This window comes from Hypomesus transpacificus, chromosome 24 (genome assembly GCF_021917145.1).
Source record: "Hypomesus transpacificus isolate Combined female chromosome 24, fHypTra1, whole genome shotgun sequence".
Lineage (NCBI taxonomy): Eukaryota > Metazoa > Chordata > Actinopteri > Osmeriformes > Osmeridae > Hypomesus > Hypomesus transpacificus.
This window is the reverse complement of record NC_061083.1, coordinates 3,631,479-3,648,533: the sequence shown is the minus strand read 5'-3', so window position 1 is coordinate 3,648,533 and position 17,055 is coordinate 3,631,479. Positions and strand designations below refer to the sequence as shown.

Genomic DNA, 17,055 nt, shown 5'->3' with positions numbered 1-17,055 from the left:
AAGCACATTTCCTAGAAGCTACATGAGGCTGTACAAAGCTAGCCAGTTATATAGCCTAGTTTACGTTTCAGCCCTGACTTTTGTAGAATAAGACCTAACGCTATACCTTTGAGTGGTGATATTTATCAAGAACAGACGTTAAACAACTGGGAGATTTGGTAACGCATGTAACTTATTGGGAAATAATTCGTATATCTAGCAAGTTTGTTAAGTAGCTAAAATAACTAGCTAGCTAGTCTTTACTTTATAAAGCAGTATCTTGCTAGTTGTCAATATGTCAACATGTAAATAACTGTCTTATAGTTCATGTAAATTATTGTCTAAAAACCAGCGATCCGAAAGGAATGTGCTGCGTTTACTAACTCACCATACAACATCCATATATTTTTGCTTCTGTTTCAATGTTTGCTTTGAAGCTGTGAATCGTCGCAATGTTATCCTTCCAGCTCTTTGCTAACTAGAATAAACTTGGATTCACAGACAACATGCCTGTCCTCTGCAGCAGCTGTGCAGAGAAGCGTGCGGTGCTGAAACGTCCTAAAACTGGCCACTCTCTCTGTAAAGAGTGTTTCTTTTGGGCTTTTGAGGAGGAGGTGCACCAGACAATACGTTTAGCACAGCTCTTCAAACAAGGAGAGACTGTTGGAATCGGAGCCTCTGGTGGGAAGGACTCCACTGTGCTTGCACATGTCATGAAAGTCCTCAACGAACGTTACAGCTATGGTCTTAAACTTCTGCTGCTGTCTGTGGATGAGGGCATCACAGGTTACCGTGACGATTCCTTGGAAACGGTGAAGAGGAATCAGCAGCAATACGACCTGCCTCTTAAGATAGTGTCCTATGAGGAGCTGTATGGCTGGACAATGGATGCCATAGTTAAACAGGTTGGACTGAAGAATAATTGCACTTTCTGTGGAGTTTTCCGAAGGCAGGCGCTGGACCGGGGAGCCATTATGCTGAAAGTGGATAAGATATGCACAGGTAACGTAAAACATGCAAACAAAATCACAGTGATCTCAAATCGACGTGTCACCGTTTAAATGTGTGTCTCGCTTCGTTCAGGTCACAACGCAGACGACGTGGCCGAGACAGTTCTGATGAACGTCCTCAGAGGGGACATCGCCCGCCTTCGCCGCTGCACCTCCATCAGCACGGCCAGCGAGGGGGAGGGCGTGGGGGATGGCGTGGTGCCCCGCTGCAAGCCCCTCAAGTACGCGTACGAGAAAGAGATCGTCCTTTACGCTTATTTCAAGAAGCTGGACTACTTTTCCACCGAGTGCATCTACTCCCCCAACGCCTACCGCGGCCACGCCCGGGCCTTCCTCAAAGACCTGGAGGCCGTGCGTCCCAGCGCCATCATGGACGTCATCCATTCCGGGGAGAACCTGTCTGTGCGGGATGACGTGAAGATGCCCGTTCAGGGGATCTGCGGTCGCTGTGGCTACATCTCCAGCCAGGCCCTGTGTAAGTCCTGCGTCCTGCTGGAGGGCCTGAACCGCGGCCTACCCCGGCTGGGGATAGGGAAGCACCACCGCCTGCATGGGAAGATCCTCTCCCAGCAGGCTCTCACCCCGGAGGAGGAGAAGGAAACTCAAAGCTGTAGACTTCTGAGAACCACTGATGGACTGGGTTCATGACACGTTGCATATCTCTTAAGTGTCCCAAAGCCAAATATGATGGGTTGTTATATTTGTATTTGAATTATCATGCCACCTCAATCGTAGCTATCATAGACAGGTTAGGAGTCAGTGGGTACAATAATTCCTCCCTGCTCATTACTGGATTTTGAGTACAGTTCACATGATACTAGTACCTAGTTCAAAATATGATGTGCATAATAAGGTTTTATGGTACAACAAACATGTTTAATATCTGTATAATAAAATGTTATATTTATTTTGCTTACCTTTTCCAATTTGTTATGGTTATTGTTTCAGTTCTTATAATGATGGCTGTACCTAACAACTGTGAGTTTATAGTATAGTGGACTCTTACCCTTCACACACAGTTGGTTAATTGGACAGGTACAATTACAAGAGCCTTGATATCATTAAGTGCATTTATGTTTTACATTATAACATTTCCAACAAGTGGTTATATCAAGTATATTCATAAAAACGAATGAGTGGAAATTAATGATTGAAGTCTCAACTAAAACTGTGGCCTCCAGGCCTGGTTTAATAAGGATTATGAATGTGACTTCCCTGACAAAAGTGTTTTATTTCCATGAAAATAAACGTTCTTGTTGTATAAGTGGTTTTAGTGTTTGGAGAGAATTAACAATATTTCTTCCCAACAATGTTTCCTTTGTAATATATCCATGTATCAGTTCTAGTCGCTAGAGGTCTCTCATCCGTCTGCCGAGGTTAGGTTCTCTCATGTTGGATGCGCGTCCCCGTGAAGCAGCCTCCACAAGCACAGCACGGCGCGGTCTTGTAACTTCTGACCAACTTCTTCGGCAACGGGGAAGTTTTGGAGAGCAAATCCCGGACGCTGAAAAAAGTCTCAAAGTTATTAAGAAAGAAAACATTTCCAAAGGCAGGCCCAAGTATGGAAGACTTAGGTGAGCTATTTTGAGTGTTTTCTTCTTCTGGTCACTGGTGTTTGTCCTGTGTAGCGGAAAGTACGGTGGACGCTGAAGCTAATGTTTTACGACGAAGCTGCAAAGATTGCTTTAATTTTGGGATAACCGACTGCATCCTGTAAATTTGATTCGTAGTCTGTCCCGAATAGATTTTACATTCTTTTCGAGTTTAGTACAGTTGATATCCAGCTTTCAATTTTATCTAATGTACCTAAACTACCCACTTTCTCTGTTGTTAATTATCTCAACAAAAATTGTTGAGAACAACATACGCCATTAATCACCTGTAAAGGATTTTAATTGTGATAGAGCCAGACTAAAGTATGAATCCTAGTCCGTTAAATCACTAAGCCTTGTTAATATGTCAACGCCAACATGAGATGCTAATGAACTGGAACAAATGCCTTTATGGTTTTGTTCAAGATCAACAAGGTAGAAGGTCAGATTGAGATGCAAGTACAAAGTAAAATGTACGCCTACATTTTCCTCCATGACCACAGTCAAACACAATTGCTGCTCATCTCAACCCTTGATAGATGATTGCAATTGTTGCATTTTGCATTTGGAGAAGTGCATGTTCCTCAAAATCTTGGTCCGTCTTTAATACTTTGGATAGGATCTATTTTAACTCATTTGACTCATGCAGACTGAGTGTCAGAGTAGCCTATATTTGCGGCAGAATGGCTCGACAGTTCATTCTCATAAGGACATGCATCATCGACCTCCACACAATGAAACACCTGGAGCCAGGCGTATTCACACTGCAAACAGATACTGAAGTTTGACCTAGTTAATACAAGTGCACATATGTGCAAATATGTGCACACACACACACACCCGCCACATGCATCTCATGCACATCATGCTGTAGTGTAAAGAATGGAAACCTACGCTATTCTATTTTGTGTATGTGTCTCGTTGACCTGTCAACTGTGCGTCACAGTTCACTGACCTCTCACCCCAGGCCTTAAACTCTGAACTACTAATTTTGTTTTTACAGTCTTTATCACCTGGCCCTTTTTTTCTAAAATGTCCAAGAAGAGTATTATCGAATAAAATAGTGTTTTATCATTAAAACTAGGGAGTCAGGTGGCTGAGCGGTTAGGGAATCGGGCTAGCAATCTGAAGGTCGCCAGTTAGATTCCCGGCCAAGCCAAATGATGTTGTGTCCTTGGGCAAGGCACTTCACCCTACTTGCCTCGGGGGAATGTCCCTGTACTTACTGTAAGTCACTCTGGATAAGCTCGTCTGCTAAATGACTAAATGTAACTACACGAATGAAGACCCCAGTCCTAGTTTGAAGACAACATAGTCCATATCACTGCAGAGACGACCCAAAAATAGCAGTAAGATGTGCTGTTGGATTGTTTAAGTGGAGAGATGAGGAGTCTTATTTTGTGCGTGCCCTGCTCAGAGAGAATACCTTTGGGTCGTATTAGATGCTAAAGCCGCCCCGGGCCAGTGAAAGGGCCGATTGTTAAGAGAGAGGGAGAGTCTCACTTAAGTCGACCGGCCGAGGGAGAGGGGGCGAAGCCGCTGTGGAATGTTTAACATCACTGTTTGTCAGGGTCCAAGGCCAAATACTCACCGGGTCACGGTTCACCTCCTTCACCCACTCCGAGATCCACGAACGCTGCCTGCGAAGAGTGGAGTCCTCACAGTTCAACCCTCCCCCCCCCCCCTCTCTCTCTCCACCCCTCTCTCCACCCCTTTCTCCACCCCTCCCCCCACCCCTCTCCACCCCTCTCTCCATCCCCTCTCTCCACCCCCACTCTCCACCACCCTCCTACCCCTCGTTCAGAGATGACTTGGGAGTAGGTTGCGGTGACATGCTGGTTGGCGAAACCCGATCAGATGCCCTATCACAGGGCCTGACCCACCGTCCTCTCCCCTTTCCCCTTGGCTCTGGGTGCGGAGATGCTCCCACAACTGACCCTCACCCAGATTCCATAGTGGAGTTTGGGGATTCCATAGTGAATGCTGCTTAGAAGAGGCCTCTGATTTTCCAGCCCGTGCCGAGGGAGCGAGGGAGGGTGGGTGGAGGGAGGGGGAGGGGCATTATAACTGTTGTTCCAGGGACCAGGTGGCGTCCAGCTCCCAGCAGTACTGATGTGGCCTCGGGGGGGGGGGGGGGGGTGAGTCCTCCCCCCCAGGTGTGACTCTTAACCACATGTGACGGCCAGACACGGTGTCAGTGTCCGAGGGCCTGCCTCACCGAGGGTGTTTGATTTGGGGCAGAATGTGGAGTCGGCCCCCTGCTTCGTGTGAATTCCTCAGGCTCCTGTGAGGTCCAGGGCAGAGCTGTGACTGACCCTGAGGGTCTGAAGCTTGACAGGGATCTAAGGCTCTTATCTATGCCCATGGGTAAATTCACCACAGGAAGACATTAGAAGTTGTGGTTGTGAGGAAAGGGTAGCCTATCAAGGAGAGGCTTCAAGCCATCTGTTGAAAAGGCTCATCATAGCCCTGTTGTAATCCTCCATTCGCAAGGAGTGCATTAGTTAATTACCTAATCAAAGAGGACTAAACTCTCCAGGTCAAGGGAATACTATACATTTTCTGAAAGTGAGGGTCATCTGAATGATAAAAAAACAAACAAAAAAAACCATTGTCCTTAGTGAGTTGTGGATTTCACCACGTCAGCACTAAACCAAGTGCTACCAGACTAGGCCTAATCATCCTCCCATTGAGAGTTTCGGGGTTAGGTTGGAGTATGCTGGCTGATGCATACCACCCCTAGCCTGTGTGTTAGTAGGCTGGCCTTCTGGTCGAATGGGAGGGTCCTGACTGTAAATCAGTCTGGGTCGAGGGCTCCACACCCATCCTGTTCTGGGCCTGGGGAGGGGAGAGGAGCTGTTTGGCTGACATCATCGCTTAGGCAACAGACCCTGCTTTACATCCTGGGGAAACAGCGGAGAAAACAATGAGCAGAATCAGTGTTGTTGGCCAGGAAACGAAGGGAAGGGGGGCGGGGGATGTACACTGTCATATGGCTGTTAGGGGGTGTTTTGACTAATAAAAGTCAGCTACACATTCCCTCTGCTGCCTCTCTTGTCTTTGTTTCTCTGTGTGTGTGTATGTGTCTCTCTCTTTGTCTCTCTCTCTCTCTGTCTCTCTCTCCCCTGGCCTTGGCTCAGAAAGCAGTGCTGATTATTTTCCTGACGGGTCAGAGTTACTGCGGAGGAATCCGAGTGCTGGCTGGATTCTTCCCACATTACTCAAGCTGGGACACCCCAGGGCATGGCGTTCAAACCTCAAAGAGCCTCAGTGTGACTGTGCTCTGGCTGAGAGGACAGGGCTGCTGTGGGAGCCGCCTGCCGTTTCCAGGGGACAGTGTGTTTTTCAGACGCTGTGTTTCGCAAGCAGCAGATTACGGAGAGGAATAGACAAGACAGTCATTCTGTCGGGCTTTTACCACAGTTCCGCCCTGTTAACCTCGCACATTATTCAGCGACGACTTCTCACACGTCCTGACACCCTTCCACATTTGAATGGGCGCAATCTGTCGGAGCAGGGCCGATGTGTCTAAAGACATGGGTTTGACTGGCCCATATGCCGGGGCAGAAACATAGCGAGAGGGGATAGAATGTTTGAGTTTGTCTTCACTGTCTGTGTGTCAGTGTGTGACTGTGTACGTACAGTCTTCAGGTTCCCCCTGTCATATGATTTACCGACCTGTGTGGAAGTGGCTTTATTTTGGTCCAGCTTCTCATGAGGGGGAGTGTCGTCTTTCGGCTCCAGGACTACTTGGCCGGTTATTTTTAGCGGTGTTTACTTTGAAGCCATGCCCCCATCTTTGCCCGAAGATCTCTCTGTATGTTCTGATACCCCACCTCTCTTGTACCCCTGTGCGTTCTTGTGGGTCCCCTCCTAAGTGAGTCCTCCATGCATCGAGCAGGTTCCCCTCTGGTGCTCCTTGTACAGTAGCCTCCCTCCCTCCCACCCTCCCTCCCTCCCTCCCTCCCTCCCTCCCTCCCTCCCTCCCTCCCTCCCTCCCTCCCTCCCTCCCACCCTCCCTCCTTGCAGTTCTGCCTGGTATCCCCACTGGCCTCCACCCTGGCCCCTGTCTCTCTTGTTTGATATAAATACCATGTTGGGCTGGCCTGATGGGATAATGTTTCTGACTGTGGCCAGCTCTGCTCTTTGCTCCCCAGCTATAAACAGGTGAGCCGAGGGCCCCAGTGGCCCATCGCTGCGTCCTGTGTGTTAATGGAGAGGATTAGCCAGCCCAGTCTGGCTGCTGGCAAAGCGTGGCTAGATGGGAGTGGGCGCTGTAAAATCACTGACATCTCTCTCTCGCCCTGGAATTCCAAGCACGCTGTACTTTGCGGAAGAGGCCCTGTAATTATCTATTTAATGTTGGATTTTCACCCTCACCCTGACACATTTTTTTATTACGAGGTTCCCTGCTAAATGAACACAACGAGGGTTCTGTTTGACCTCTGGTATGGAAGAACATTGTTTTGCATGTTTTCTTTTCAAGTGTGCCAGGGACATGCCATGCCCCCCTCCCCCCTCCCCGTGCCCTCTACTCCTCTGCCACCCTCTCTCCTCCCTAGCGGGGCTTGTTTCTCTGAGGCGGACAGTGGAATGTCTGGAATTCCCCATGCACCTTACCGCCCATCAGATAAAGGCTGCAGGACTGTGCAGGATTGTGTAGGTGGGGTGGGGGGTTACACAGGCAAGAATGTACACGCACCCACCACACGAAGAAGGCACATGCAGTATGAAAAGCAGGACGTACTTAAAAGCGGTTGGTCTGAACACCGTTTGTTTAGGGTTTTTTCCCTGAAAATGTGTGTTATGGCAACATGATGTGAATCATTTTGGTGGTTTATTATGCAATGACGTCTTCTCGGCCTCCTAGTCTTGGCCCGATCCTCCTCTACTGAGCTGATCAGCCTCGCACAATGGAATCATGGTCAGGATGTTTTCTGAAAGAGCTGGACTCTTAAACCATCCCCCCCCCCCCCCCCCCCCCGCTGCCGCTATGGAAAAGATTAGTCTGCTACTTGGATTACTGTACTTGTTTGCATTCTTAATGCCGCTAACTCCCCATGGACAAGCCTGGGCCACCTCCCCCTCAGTCGTCCCTTCAGACTCCTTGCTACCCCCTACAGGACACCCCCCTCCTGAAGACACACGCACATCCCAGCCAGACCAAGCCTCTCTGGCGGTTATCCGCCTTGCATTACCGTATCAGCTTAGCACCCCTGTACATGAACACTAACTGTAATTGCCATACAAAATAAAAGCTATATTTAATCCCATAATGAGATTGTGATAGTCCCTGAGTGCTGAGTTGGTCCAGGTTAGCTGAGCTAGCCGGTCCTAGCTGCTGCATGCAGGGGAGGGGAGGTCTGCATCTGGTAGCTGATATTGAGGAGCTGAGCTGGGCCCAGCGGCCTTCTCCAGATGGGAGGAATAGTGAGGCTGGCTCTCTGCCACCATTCAGGTCGTTCGGTTCCTCCCAGACAGACGTAGCCCACGTCATCCCAGTTGGGAACAGATTGTGTACAGAGCATTTTGGGAGAACTGTGTGATTGGGTCTTATAGGAATTAGGTGATGAATGACTCCATTGCTGGAGTGCGGTACGGAAACCAAAGTTTGGAAGTCGAGACAATCGGGCCTGTGTTTTGAGGCCTTTGTTGTGTGAGTGATGAAGTCAACTTGAGTAAGACCTTGTTTAGCATGTCAGCACCAGGTGCAGATTATTTTGAGCTGGTAGTTATATTTCAACATGTTTGCCCTGTCTTGGGCTAGGCTACATGCTGAGCTTACTGCTTTAAATAGGCACCGCTTCCCATGCGGTTAGAGTGCACGTCTTGAACGTTGAGCCATTGGGCTGGAGGGGTCTTTCTGTGGCCTTTATAACATCCTCTCTACCCAGGAGGAAGTCATGTGGTGGGAAGTTGCGGTGGACACGTTGTTCAGGGCTGCGGTAGCACCAAATACTCTTGTAAACGACGCCTCGACTGAAAAGAAAAAAAAACGCAAAGATTTGTAGTGGGGGCTTCCGAAGAATGGCGGACTAGATGAGGAAAGAGGACGACTTCAGGCGCTCCCCCGTCTGCGTGCGTTGGGGGAGTTAATAAATAGAACCGGTGTGAGGTGTGAGGAATTGGACAGTTTACACTGACCCTGGTGCCTGTCCCAAACCACGCCCTCCTCCCATGCGTGCTCCCCCCTGCCCCCCCCACCCCCCCCCCCCCCCCCCGTCCCCCGTCCCCCCCAGCACCCTTCAGTCCCTCCCCTGCCGCTGCACCCTAGACAGCTAGTCACTACCGGGGGACTGGAACAGCCTGGTGGAAGACTGTGAGTAAAAAAATGTTGGCTTGTGTGGGATTAGCAGACTTGAAATACAGTGATAATGATAAATCAGTATTTTGCGATAATTTGGATAAGCGTCGTGCCTGCGTGTTTGGATTGAATGTGTTGTCTGGCGCTGGTTGACTGGAGGAGCAGTTTTCTGTGTGTTTTGAAGGCTGTCTCTCAGGTTATTTTGTCTTGAGAAGTAACCTGACCTTTATGATTCGCCTCTGAGGCAATGAACCAACTGGTGTCCTCGTCGAAGACGTTTCTAGATAAAGCAAGGGTGGACTCCCCTTGCCACTCTGGAGAATGCACAGACATTTTACAGGCTATTCTTGACTGACTGGGGATGGACAGACTGGGTGATGTAAGCACCTATTTTGTTCTGGCACGTCAACAGCCACTCAGCAGGGTAAAACGCTACCCCCTTAGTTACTGTAGGTCTGTCTGTCCATCTGAACGTCTGTCTGGTCCTGCCCACATTGCCTCCCACAGACTCTATGAAAAGGAGAAGTTAATATTCATATTTTTCCAGTGAAAAGGCTTGGCTGAGGTACATGACCAAGCGACGTACAGACAGACAGATGTACAGACAGACAGACAGACAGACAGACGTACAGACAGACAGACAGACGTACAGACGGACAGACAGACAGACAGACAGACAGACAGACAGACAGACTGACACCCAGTCAGGTACTGTCAGCAGCCTTGTATTTTTAGGCGCTCGCTCAGCTGATTGATGGACAGAGAGAAAGTTTGGGAGGTCCAGGGAGGAGGGGGGGAATGTTTACCTGACTTACAGGGTTTAGGTGTGACTGGGCTTTGTCACAAGCCATGCCATGCCATGAGGACGATGACGGGGGCGTGACCTTGGCTCCCGCGGCCAGGACGGCGCCGTGGGCCTCAGTCTTTATGACGTGACCAGCCTGGGGGACAGTTTGGAACGAGAGGCAGCTGTTGCACGAAGCCATCGCTAGTGTACAGAGGCCCTAACCATGTCGGAAACCTTGTCGTTTCCGTGCAGACGCGCTGCTGGCGGACCTGGAGTCGACGACGTCCCACATCTCCAAGCGGCCCGTGTTCCTGCCCGACGAGACGCCCTACTCCATCCCCACCGGGGGGAACTCCTTCCAGGAGGATGTGTCTCTCCCACCCCCGGTCCCTCCACCTCCCTCAGCCGAGGCCCTGAACGGCTCTGTGATCGACCCCCTGGGGTCCCTGCACTCCTCCCAGCAGGTGAGGAACCCAGACGCACCTCTGACACGCCTCATGTCCGTGTCCTCTCCGTACCGCGCTAAGTGGATGTGTGTGTGTGTGCAGTCGTTGGGCTCGGCCCAGAAGAGCTCGTGGTCCCAGGACAGCAACAGCCCCACCCTGTCTCATATAGAGGAGGATCACGTCTACAGGTGAGGACCTAGCCACACAGCCAGACGCCGTCTGACTGTCCCCGTTTCCCCTGTAAACAGCCTGTGTCTCTCTCTCTCTCTGTCTCTGTCTGTCTGTCTCTCTCTCCTCCCTCTCTCTCTCAGCTTCCCAAACAAACAGAAGTCGTCCGACTCCTCCGCGTCCGCCATGAACTCGGCCCTGGGCAGCAACCTGTCAGAGCTGGACAGACTGCTGCTGGAGCTCAACGCTGTCCAGCAGAACTCGCCCTCCTTCCCCACCACAGGTACACACACGCACACACAGCTCTGTCAACAGACGGGCTTGTCTACAAATACAAGGGAAAACATTGATGTGTGTGATCAGGGACGTGCTTTGTGTGTGTTGACAGAGGAGGCCGCCCCGCCCCTGCCCTCCTGCAGCATCACCCACTACGAGAACGGGGTGGGCCCCTCCTCTCAGGACAAGCCCAAGAGGAACGGCACCCGGGGGGGCGAGGAGGGGCGCCCCACCGTGGAGAGCCTGCTGGATGAGCTGGAGGGCTCTGTTCCCACCACCAGGTAAGAACCCCCCCCTGGAGCCGGGCTACGGTGTGTGCTACTGGGGGATGCCTGCAGGGTGGATGTGGTGGTGTCTGTAACCAGCTGTGTCGTGTTTCCCCAGCCCCAGCCCCTCGGTGCTCCACAGTGAGCTGGACACGCCCTCACAGCAGCAGGCCAGAATCTCAGCCTCCTGTGCCACCCGCGAGCTGGATGAGCTTATGGCCTCCCTGTCTGACTTTAAGGTGTGTGTGTGTGTGTTGACGAGTGTCTGGACAGTTCTCTCCCTTGATCTGCTTGATCTTTTCTTTTTCATGACTGTCAAGTTCTTCTATCGATTTGACTCTCTCCTTAACGCCCTCTTCATCTGCTTCCTCTCCTGCCTGTCCTGTCCTGTCCTCCAGCCCAGCTCTCTGGGCTCTGTGAACTCTGACCCCCAGCTTGATCAGGCGGGAGTCTCCCCTAGCCCTCCGGGCGTCCGTCCTCCAGGCCCCGCCTCCTCCCCTTCCCCCGCCGTGCCGTCCCCCCTCTCCCCCCCCCGGCCCTTCTGCGACTCCCCCGTGTTCTCGCACCCGGCGTCTCTGGAGCTCCACATCGAGGAGGAGGGGGGGGTGGAGCCGAGGGCCACGCCTCGCGTGCCCCCGCCCCCGCGGAGCCCCCCCTCCCCCCTCTCGACGGCCAGCGACCTCGAGGCGGACACCGTCGTCGACGTGTCGCCCGTCATGCTGTCCTATCATCACAAGTCCCTGGTTGTCCTCTCCCACGCCTCCAGCCCATCTCCCCCCAGTACAAGCCCCCTGAGACCAGGGCCCAGTCCCGTCCACAGCCCTAAACCCTCGCCCAGTCCCACCAGCCCCGCCTGCAAGCCCCCCAGTCCCTCCCTCGAACTCTTCTCATTGACGGTGGAAGAGCTCTCCTGTGAACTCGAGCCCACGGCCAACGGACTCAGCCTCCTGCGGGACCTGGAGCTCAACTTCTCCAGCCCGGCTCCCTTCAAGAGCTTCACTCCCCCCCTCGCCCATGCCCCCAAGTCCCCCTCCCCAGCCAGCATCACCAAGTCCCCCTCCCAAGCCAGCATCACCAAGTCCCCCTCTCCTACCCTCACAGCCCCCAAGCAGCCCTCGCCATCTCCAGCCACGTCTAAAGCCCCTTCCACCCCGGTATTCACCAGGAAGGAGATGTCCCCGGTGTCCCCGGCGACAGACCCCTCCCTGGATGGAGCCCTGGACAAGCTGCTGGCCATGAGCTTCAGTAAGATGGAGAACGACCGAGCGGCCCACCTAGAGAGGGAGGTCCCTCAGCTGAAGAGGGAGACCCTGGGCCTGAACAGAGACGGCGTGCCGGAGGTCCACGAGGAGGCGGTGGTGTCCGCCGACCGGAGAGACGTTCAGCCGGACACCAGCACCCAGGACGGCTCGGTGGACGGCTGCATGGACGGCCAGCGGGATGTGCTGGACTGGGCCGACGTGGAGCTCAACATGTCCCTCCACGACGGCATGGACGGCTCCATGACCTCCTATACGGAGAGGCTGTACACGGACGGCAGCATGACCCCCCTGACCGAGGCCAGCTGGATGGACGAGTCGCTGACCCCGTCCTCCTGCCCCGGGACGCCTGACGCCGCCTTTGACCTGCCCCTGCTCCAGCCCGCCACCCTGGACAGGATGTCTGCCTCGGGACATGTATGGCTCTGCCGTCCCGTCCCCCCCCGTTCTGGCTCCGCCCCCTCGCTGACCCGACTGCACAGAAATGCACTGTGGCTAGTAACGTGTGCTGTGTCAATGCAAATCTACAAATCACACGTTAAGCTCTCCTTGGGGCTATTTCACATCCAGATATTTACACATGCAAACGGCTGAATCTGATTGGCTGTATTTAATTGTTCTAGCTTGAGATGTAAACCACCCCCCCCCCCTCACACACACACACACGCACACACACACACCCCAGTCACCAGTTGTCACCAGTGTAGCATGACGCTTGTAAAGGACCAGTGAGTGCCCTGAGGGTGTGTTGCTAAGCTGCGGGAGGGGAGGGGGGGGGGGGGTGTCTGAGCATGTAAGAACCGCATGGAGTGTGACACCGAGCCCAGCGGCCCTCCCAGAACGATCCACCGGGGGGGGGCTCCCCCTGCATCCCCCCGCTTTTGATTGGCTTGCGGTTGGTCCCCTCATCTAACTGGACTGCATTCCCAGCTGGATGTTCTAACCGGGACGCGCGGAGGGACTCATAGATCAGGGGGTGTCTGACGAGATCCTCCTTCTCCCAGCTCAAGTCCGTGATCAGGCGCACTAAGGAGACACCCAACGTGCACCCCATGTACCGCGACGGGCTCCTGCGCAGGAAGATGGGTCCCATCATCGTCAACAAGAGCAGCTCGCAGGATCGGCTCATAGAGGAGCTCCAGGGGAAGCTGGGGATCGGCCGCGCCGAGCGCCGCCGCAAGCAGCCCGACGACTGGCTCACCGAGGGCGTCATCGTCATGTCCAAGCCCCAGCGCTTCCGCCCCGAGGGGGCGGGGGTAGAGGTGGACAAGGTCGGCCCCAAACAACAAAACGTTCAGTCAGGAATCACGTCCTCGGCGCATCGCCGGAGACTTTGTCTGCCTGTTTTTGCATTGAGAAATGTATTTTCTTTTTCCGCTCATTTTCCCCATGTTGTTTTTCCTCTCTGTCTGCTCTCCTCTCTCCTCCTCAGATCATCATCCCCCCAGAGTCCCCCGTCCCTCAGAGGAAGATCATCCTCCCTCCTCCGTCCCCCCCCGCCCCGCGCCGCCCGCCCCCCGTAGAGGAACGCACCCCCCCGCCGCCTGTGAAACAGGCCCCTCTCCCCGTGCCCCCACCTCCTCCTCCTCCTCCCCCCACACCCCCTCCACAACCCCCCCAGGAGCCCATCCCTGCCCCTCCCCCGCAGCCAAAGCCCCAGCCTGTCCCCGTGCAAAGGCCTCCCTCCCCTAAACCGGAGCCCCCTCGGCCCGTCCCCCAAGCCCCGCCCCCCCAGCCTCCACCCGTGGAGCTACCACCTCCCCCGCCCCCCAAAGTTCTGGTGTCGGTTGGCTGTCAAACAGAATACGACCCCATCTTCCCTCCGATGCAGGCATGGATCTCTGTCGTTTTCTGTGTCTGATTCACCTAAAACACTCTTCTTTTTCATGTGTCTCGTCAACTCAGAACTGTGTGTGTGTGTGTGTGCGCAGCGTGTGTTTCGTGAGACACAGTGAAAAATACATGCTGCTCTGTTTGCCGTCTCACCCTCCGTCCTTCCCCCAGATCATGGCTCAGGGGAAGGGCGGGGCCCCCGGAGGACCCCCGACGCAGGTTAACAAGCTGGACAACATGCTGGGCAGCCTGCAGTCTGACCTCCACAAACTGGGCGTGCAGACCGTGGCCAAGGGCGTGTGTGGGGCCTGCTGTAAACCCATAGTGGGACAGGTGAGGGGGACTCGAGCTGGGTCGAGTAGACGCTGGTTTCTAAAGCTATGGAATGGCTTTTTTTTTTTTTTTTTTTACCTTCCCCAGGTCAGCAGGATGATGTCCATTCTCTCTCTTGTGTGTCTGACTAGGTGGTCACTGCCATGGGACGTACATGGCACCCCGAGCATTTCGTGTGCACGCACTGTCAGGAGGAGATCGGCTCCAGGAACTTCTTTGAGCGGGATGGCCAGCCTTACTGTGAGAAGGACTACCACAACCTGTTCTCCCCGCGCTGCTACTACTGCAACGGACCCATACTGGACGTTAGTAGTACAATTCCCCTACATGCACACACATGCGCACAAACACGCGCTACTTGGAAGGAAGGAAGGAGAGTAATGGGTTGTTTTGTTTGCCCGTGTACAGAAAGTTGTGACGGCGCTGGACCGGACATGGCACCCGGAGCACTTCTTCTGTGCTCAGTGCGGATCGTTCTTCGGCCCGGAGGGTGAGTACTCACCTCATGCTCTCCCCGCACCCTTCCCTCCAGACGTTCAGTCCCGCTAACCCGTGTGTGTGTGTGTGTGTCCCGAAGGCTTCCACGAGAAGGACGGCAAGGCGTACTGCAGGAAGGACTACTTTGACATGTTTGCGCCCAAGTGCGGCGGCTGCGCCCGCGCCATCCTGGAGAACTACATCTCCGCCCTCAACTCCCTCTGGCACCCCGAGTGCTTCGTCTGCAGGGTCGGTACCACGCCCCGCCGCCTCTTTGTCGCGACCCAAACAAAGCACGCTGTTGTCCATCCCCCCTGATCCGTAAAACGTGTCCTGCCCTGCTCTCTTTGTTTTCGCCCCCTTGCAGGAGTGCTTCACCCCCTTTGTGAACGGGAGTTTCTTTGAGCACGACGGCCAGCCGTACTGCGAGGTCCACTACCATGAGCGTCGGGGGTCCCTCTGCTCCGGCTGCCAGAAGCCCATCACCGGCCGCTGCATCACCGCCATGGCCAAGAAGTTCCACCCGGAGCACTTTGTCTGTGCCTTCTGCCTCAAGCAGCTCAACAAGGGCACCTTCAAGGAGCAGAATGACAAGCCCTACTGCCAGGGCTGCTTTGTCAAGCTTTTCAGTTAGAGGGGGAGGATGACAGAGAAAGAGAGCCAGATAGAGAGAAAGAGAGAGAGAAAGTATACGCCTGTATGTATTCAATTGAGTTTGGGGAAAAAGGGGGGGCGCACCGAATGTTTCTCAGAAAGGGTGTATTTGAGGGGGTTGTCTGCGTACAGATGTCTAACTATGGAATTATGTATGGCTCAAGTATGTAGGTGTCAGTATATGTAGTTTAGGTATAATATGCTGGAGATTCCAACAGTCTCCCGTTGGCGCCCGGAGTGTAATGGATCTAGTCAGGCTCAGGCCTGCCCCTGCTCTCTTCTGATGCTCAAACAGCGTGGTTTTCTTCAAGCCCTAACAGTTAACCTGAAATAGTTAGGGTACGTGCTTGCTGACGTGAACACTGTACGAACACATTGAAACACATGACAAGTGTTTGAGGTATGTTGCTCACTGGTTGAGTGTTTCTGTTTGAAATCATAAAAAAATGTGTCTATATTATAGCAGGAAGCAGGCATTAAGCAGTTGACCTGTTGTTTTCTTTTTTTAAATCTTGTGAAAACTTTGCTCAACTTGTGAAAGATAGGCTCTTGTGACATTTTACCACTTTTCTCCTCCTGTGACCGATAACAGAACTGAACGTATAATTGTAGCATTGACTGGAAATAGGCTGTCAGTAGTCAGATTTATTTTTGTACTTGTGACTGCATGGTCAAGACATCAACACCCTCGAGGGCTCACACACACCCAGGTTTAGAGATACATTTTCTGACTCATCACATTAACCCTCATGTACTTTATAATGAATCTTTCAAATTTTCAAAATTCTAAGATATCACTGTAATACATTTAGTTGGAATGTCATCTCAGGTTTCAATCAAGTCTAATTTCCTCCTGAACATATCCTGAAACATTTTTGTAAATATTTTAAATGTATTCTCGTTCAAAGCGCTGGTCATTTCAAATGTGTCCATCTCTTCAATAACCACTCTTTCAGAGACCTGAGAAGGGCTAGCTGACAGCTTTTGTCTTTGCCATTTTTTCTACAGCAAACAACGATGCATTTCACATTTTGTAAAAAGCATTATTGCAAAGAACACCCCAAGTTGCCTACACAGTGGCAGTTGTTTTTTGCAATGGTCTGCACCAAGACTTTCTCATTGTAGCCGTTTAAGAAAGTCTGTTGAGTCCTTGATTCCGTATTCTTCAAGGATTTAATTTCTTTGCCAATGTCTTTTACACTGGTAAAACCAGCAAAATACTGATTGAAGGACTCATTTGTGGTCTGATCTTTCAGTCAGTCCACTGGATAAGTTAGAAATGATCTGAAAGTGAGCTCAGATAACAAGGGAGAGGGATGTGTTTAACCTAGCCTGCTGTTGTCTTTCTACACTAGTTGAATTTTTGTTGGCTTATTACATTTATCATGTAATGTGCATTATATTGGGCCTGTACGTTTTCAGGGATTTACACCCAGAGCCTTTTAATTTCTTTGTGCTGTGTTATATTTAAGAAATCCTGTCCAGAATCATTTAAAGAGTGTTATTTAACCAAAGCAATACCTTTTTAAAATGTTGTTCTCTCACGCTCGGTTTAAATGTAACACTGATCCAACTCATTTCTTGGCTGATTATGCAAATAAAAATCTGTTTTGGTAACAAAGTGTTTAAATGGTCTTTATTACATTTGGGAAAGCCATTCAGGGAAGTTCA

General features: G+C 52.1%; 2 protein-coding genes across 4 annotated transcripts; both read left to right on the top strand.

Annotated features, from left to right (window-relative positions):
* The first annotated feature begins 2 nt into the window (after positions 1–2).
* On the top strand, positions 3–1,905 carry ctu1 (cytosolic thiouridylase subunit 1 homolog (S. pombe)). The gene is given in 3 exon segments (XM_047048152.1): positions 3–981; positions 1,063–1,583; positions 1,585–1,905. Coding segments are annotated over 3 exon segments (1,044 nt in total). The 5' UTR covers positions 3–485; the 3' UTR covers positions 1,612–1,905.
* Positions 1,906–2,417: 512 nt separating this feature from the next.
* Positions 2,418–17,001, top strand: pxnb (paxillin b). Of its 3 annotated transcripts, XM_047048149.1 has the most exons (14): positions 2,418–2,563; positions 9,925–10,136; positions 10,221–10,306; positions 10,430–10,569; positions 10,675–10,843; positions 10,947–11,067; positions 11,227–12,504; positions 13,092–13,358; positions 13,520–13,918; positions 14,092–14,253; positions 14,385–14,558; positions 14,662–14,743; positions 14,831–14,979; positions 15,098–17,001. In XM_047048149.1, exons 1-14 carry the CDS (start codon positions 2,551–2,553, stop codon positions 15,362–15,364), a joined length of 3,519 nt encoding a protein of 1,172 aa, XP_046904105.1. In that variant the 5' UTR covers positions 2,418–2,550; the 3' UTR covers positions 15,365–17,001. The 3 variants fall into 3 exon arrangements, with proteins under 3 accessions (XP_046904105.1, XP_046904106.1, XP_046904107.1); XM_047048150.1 differs by lacking the exon at positions 11,227–12,504 and having other exon boundaries at positions 2,428–2,563; XM_047048151.1 differs by lacking the exons at positions 11,227–12,504; positions 13,092–13,358; positions 13,520–13,918 and having other exon boundaries at positions 2,434–2,563; positions 9,925–10,306.
* Positions 17,002–17,055: the final 54 nt, after the last annotated feature.

What these genes read in the sequence shown, in the direction of transcription:
- pxnb (XM_047048149.1), top strand. An exon ending in GAGGAGGATCACGTCTACAG is followed by an intron (nt 10,307 to 10,429) that starts GTGAGGACCTAG and finishes TCTCTCTCTCAG; the next exon opens with CTTCCCAAACAAACAGAAGT. An exon ending in CGGGGGTAGAGGTGGACAAG is followed by an intron (nt 13,359 to 13,519) that starts GTCGGCCCCAAA and finishes TCTCCTCCTCAG; the next exon opens with ATCATCATCCCCCCAGAGTC.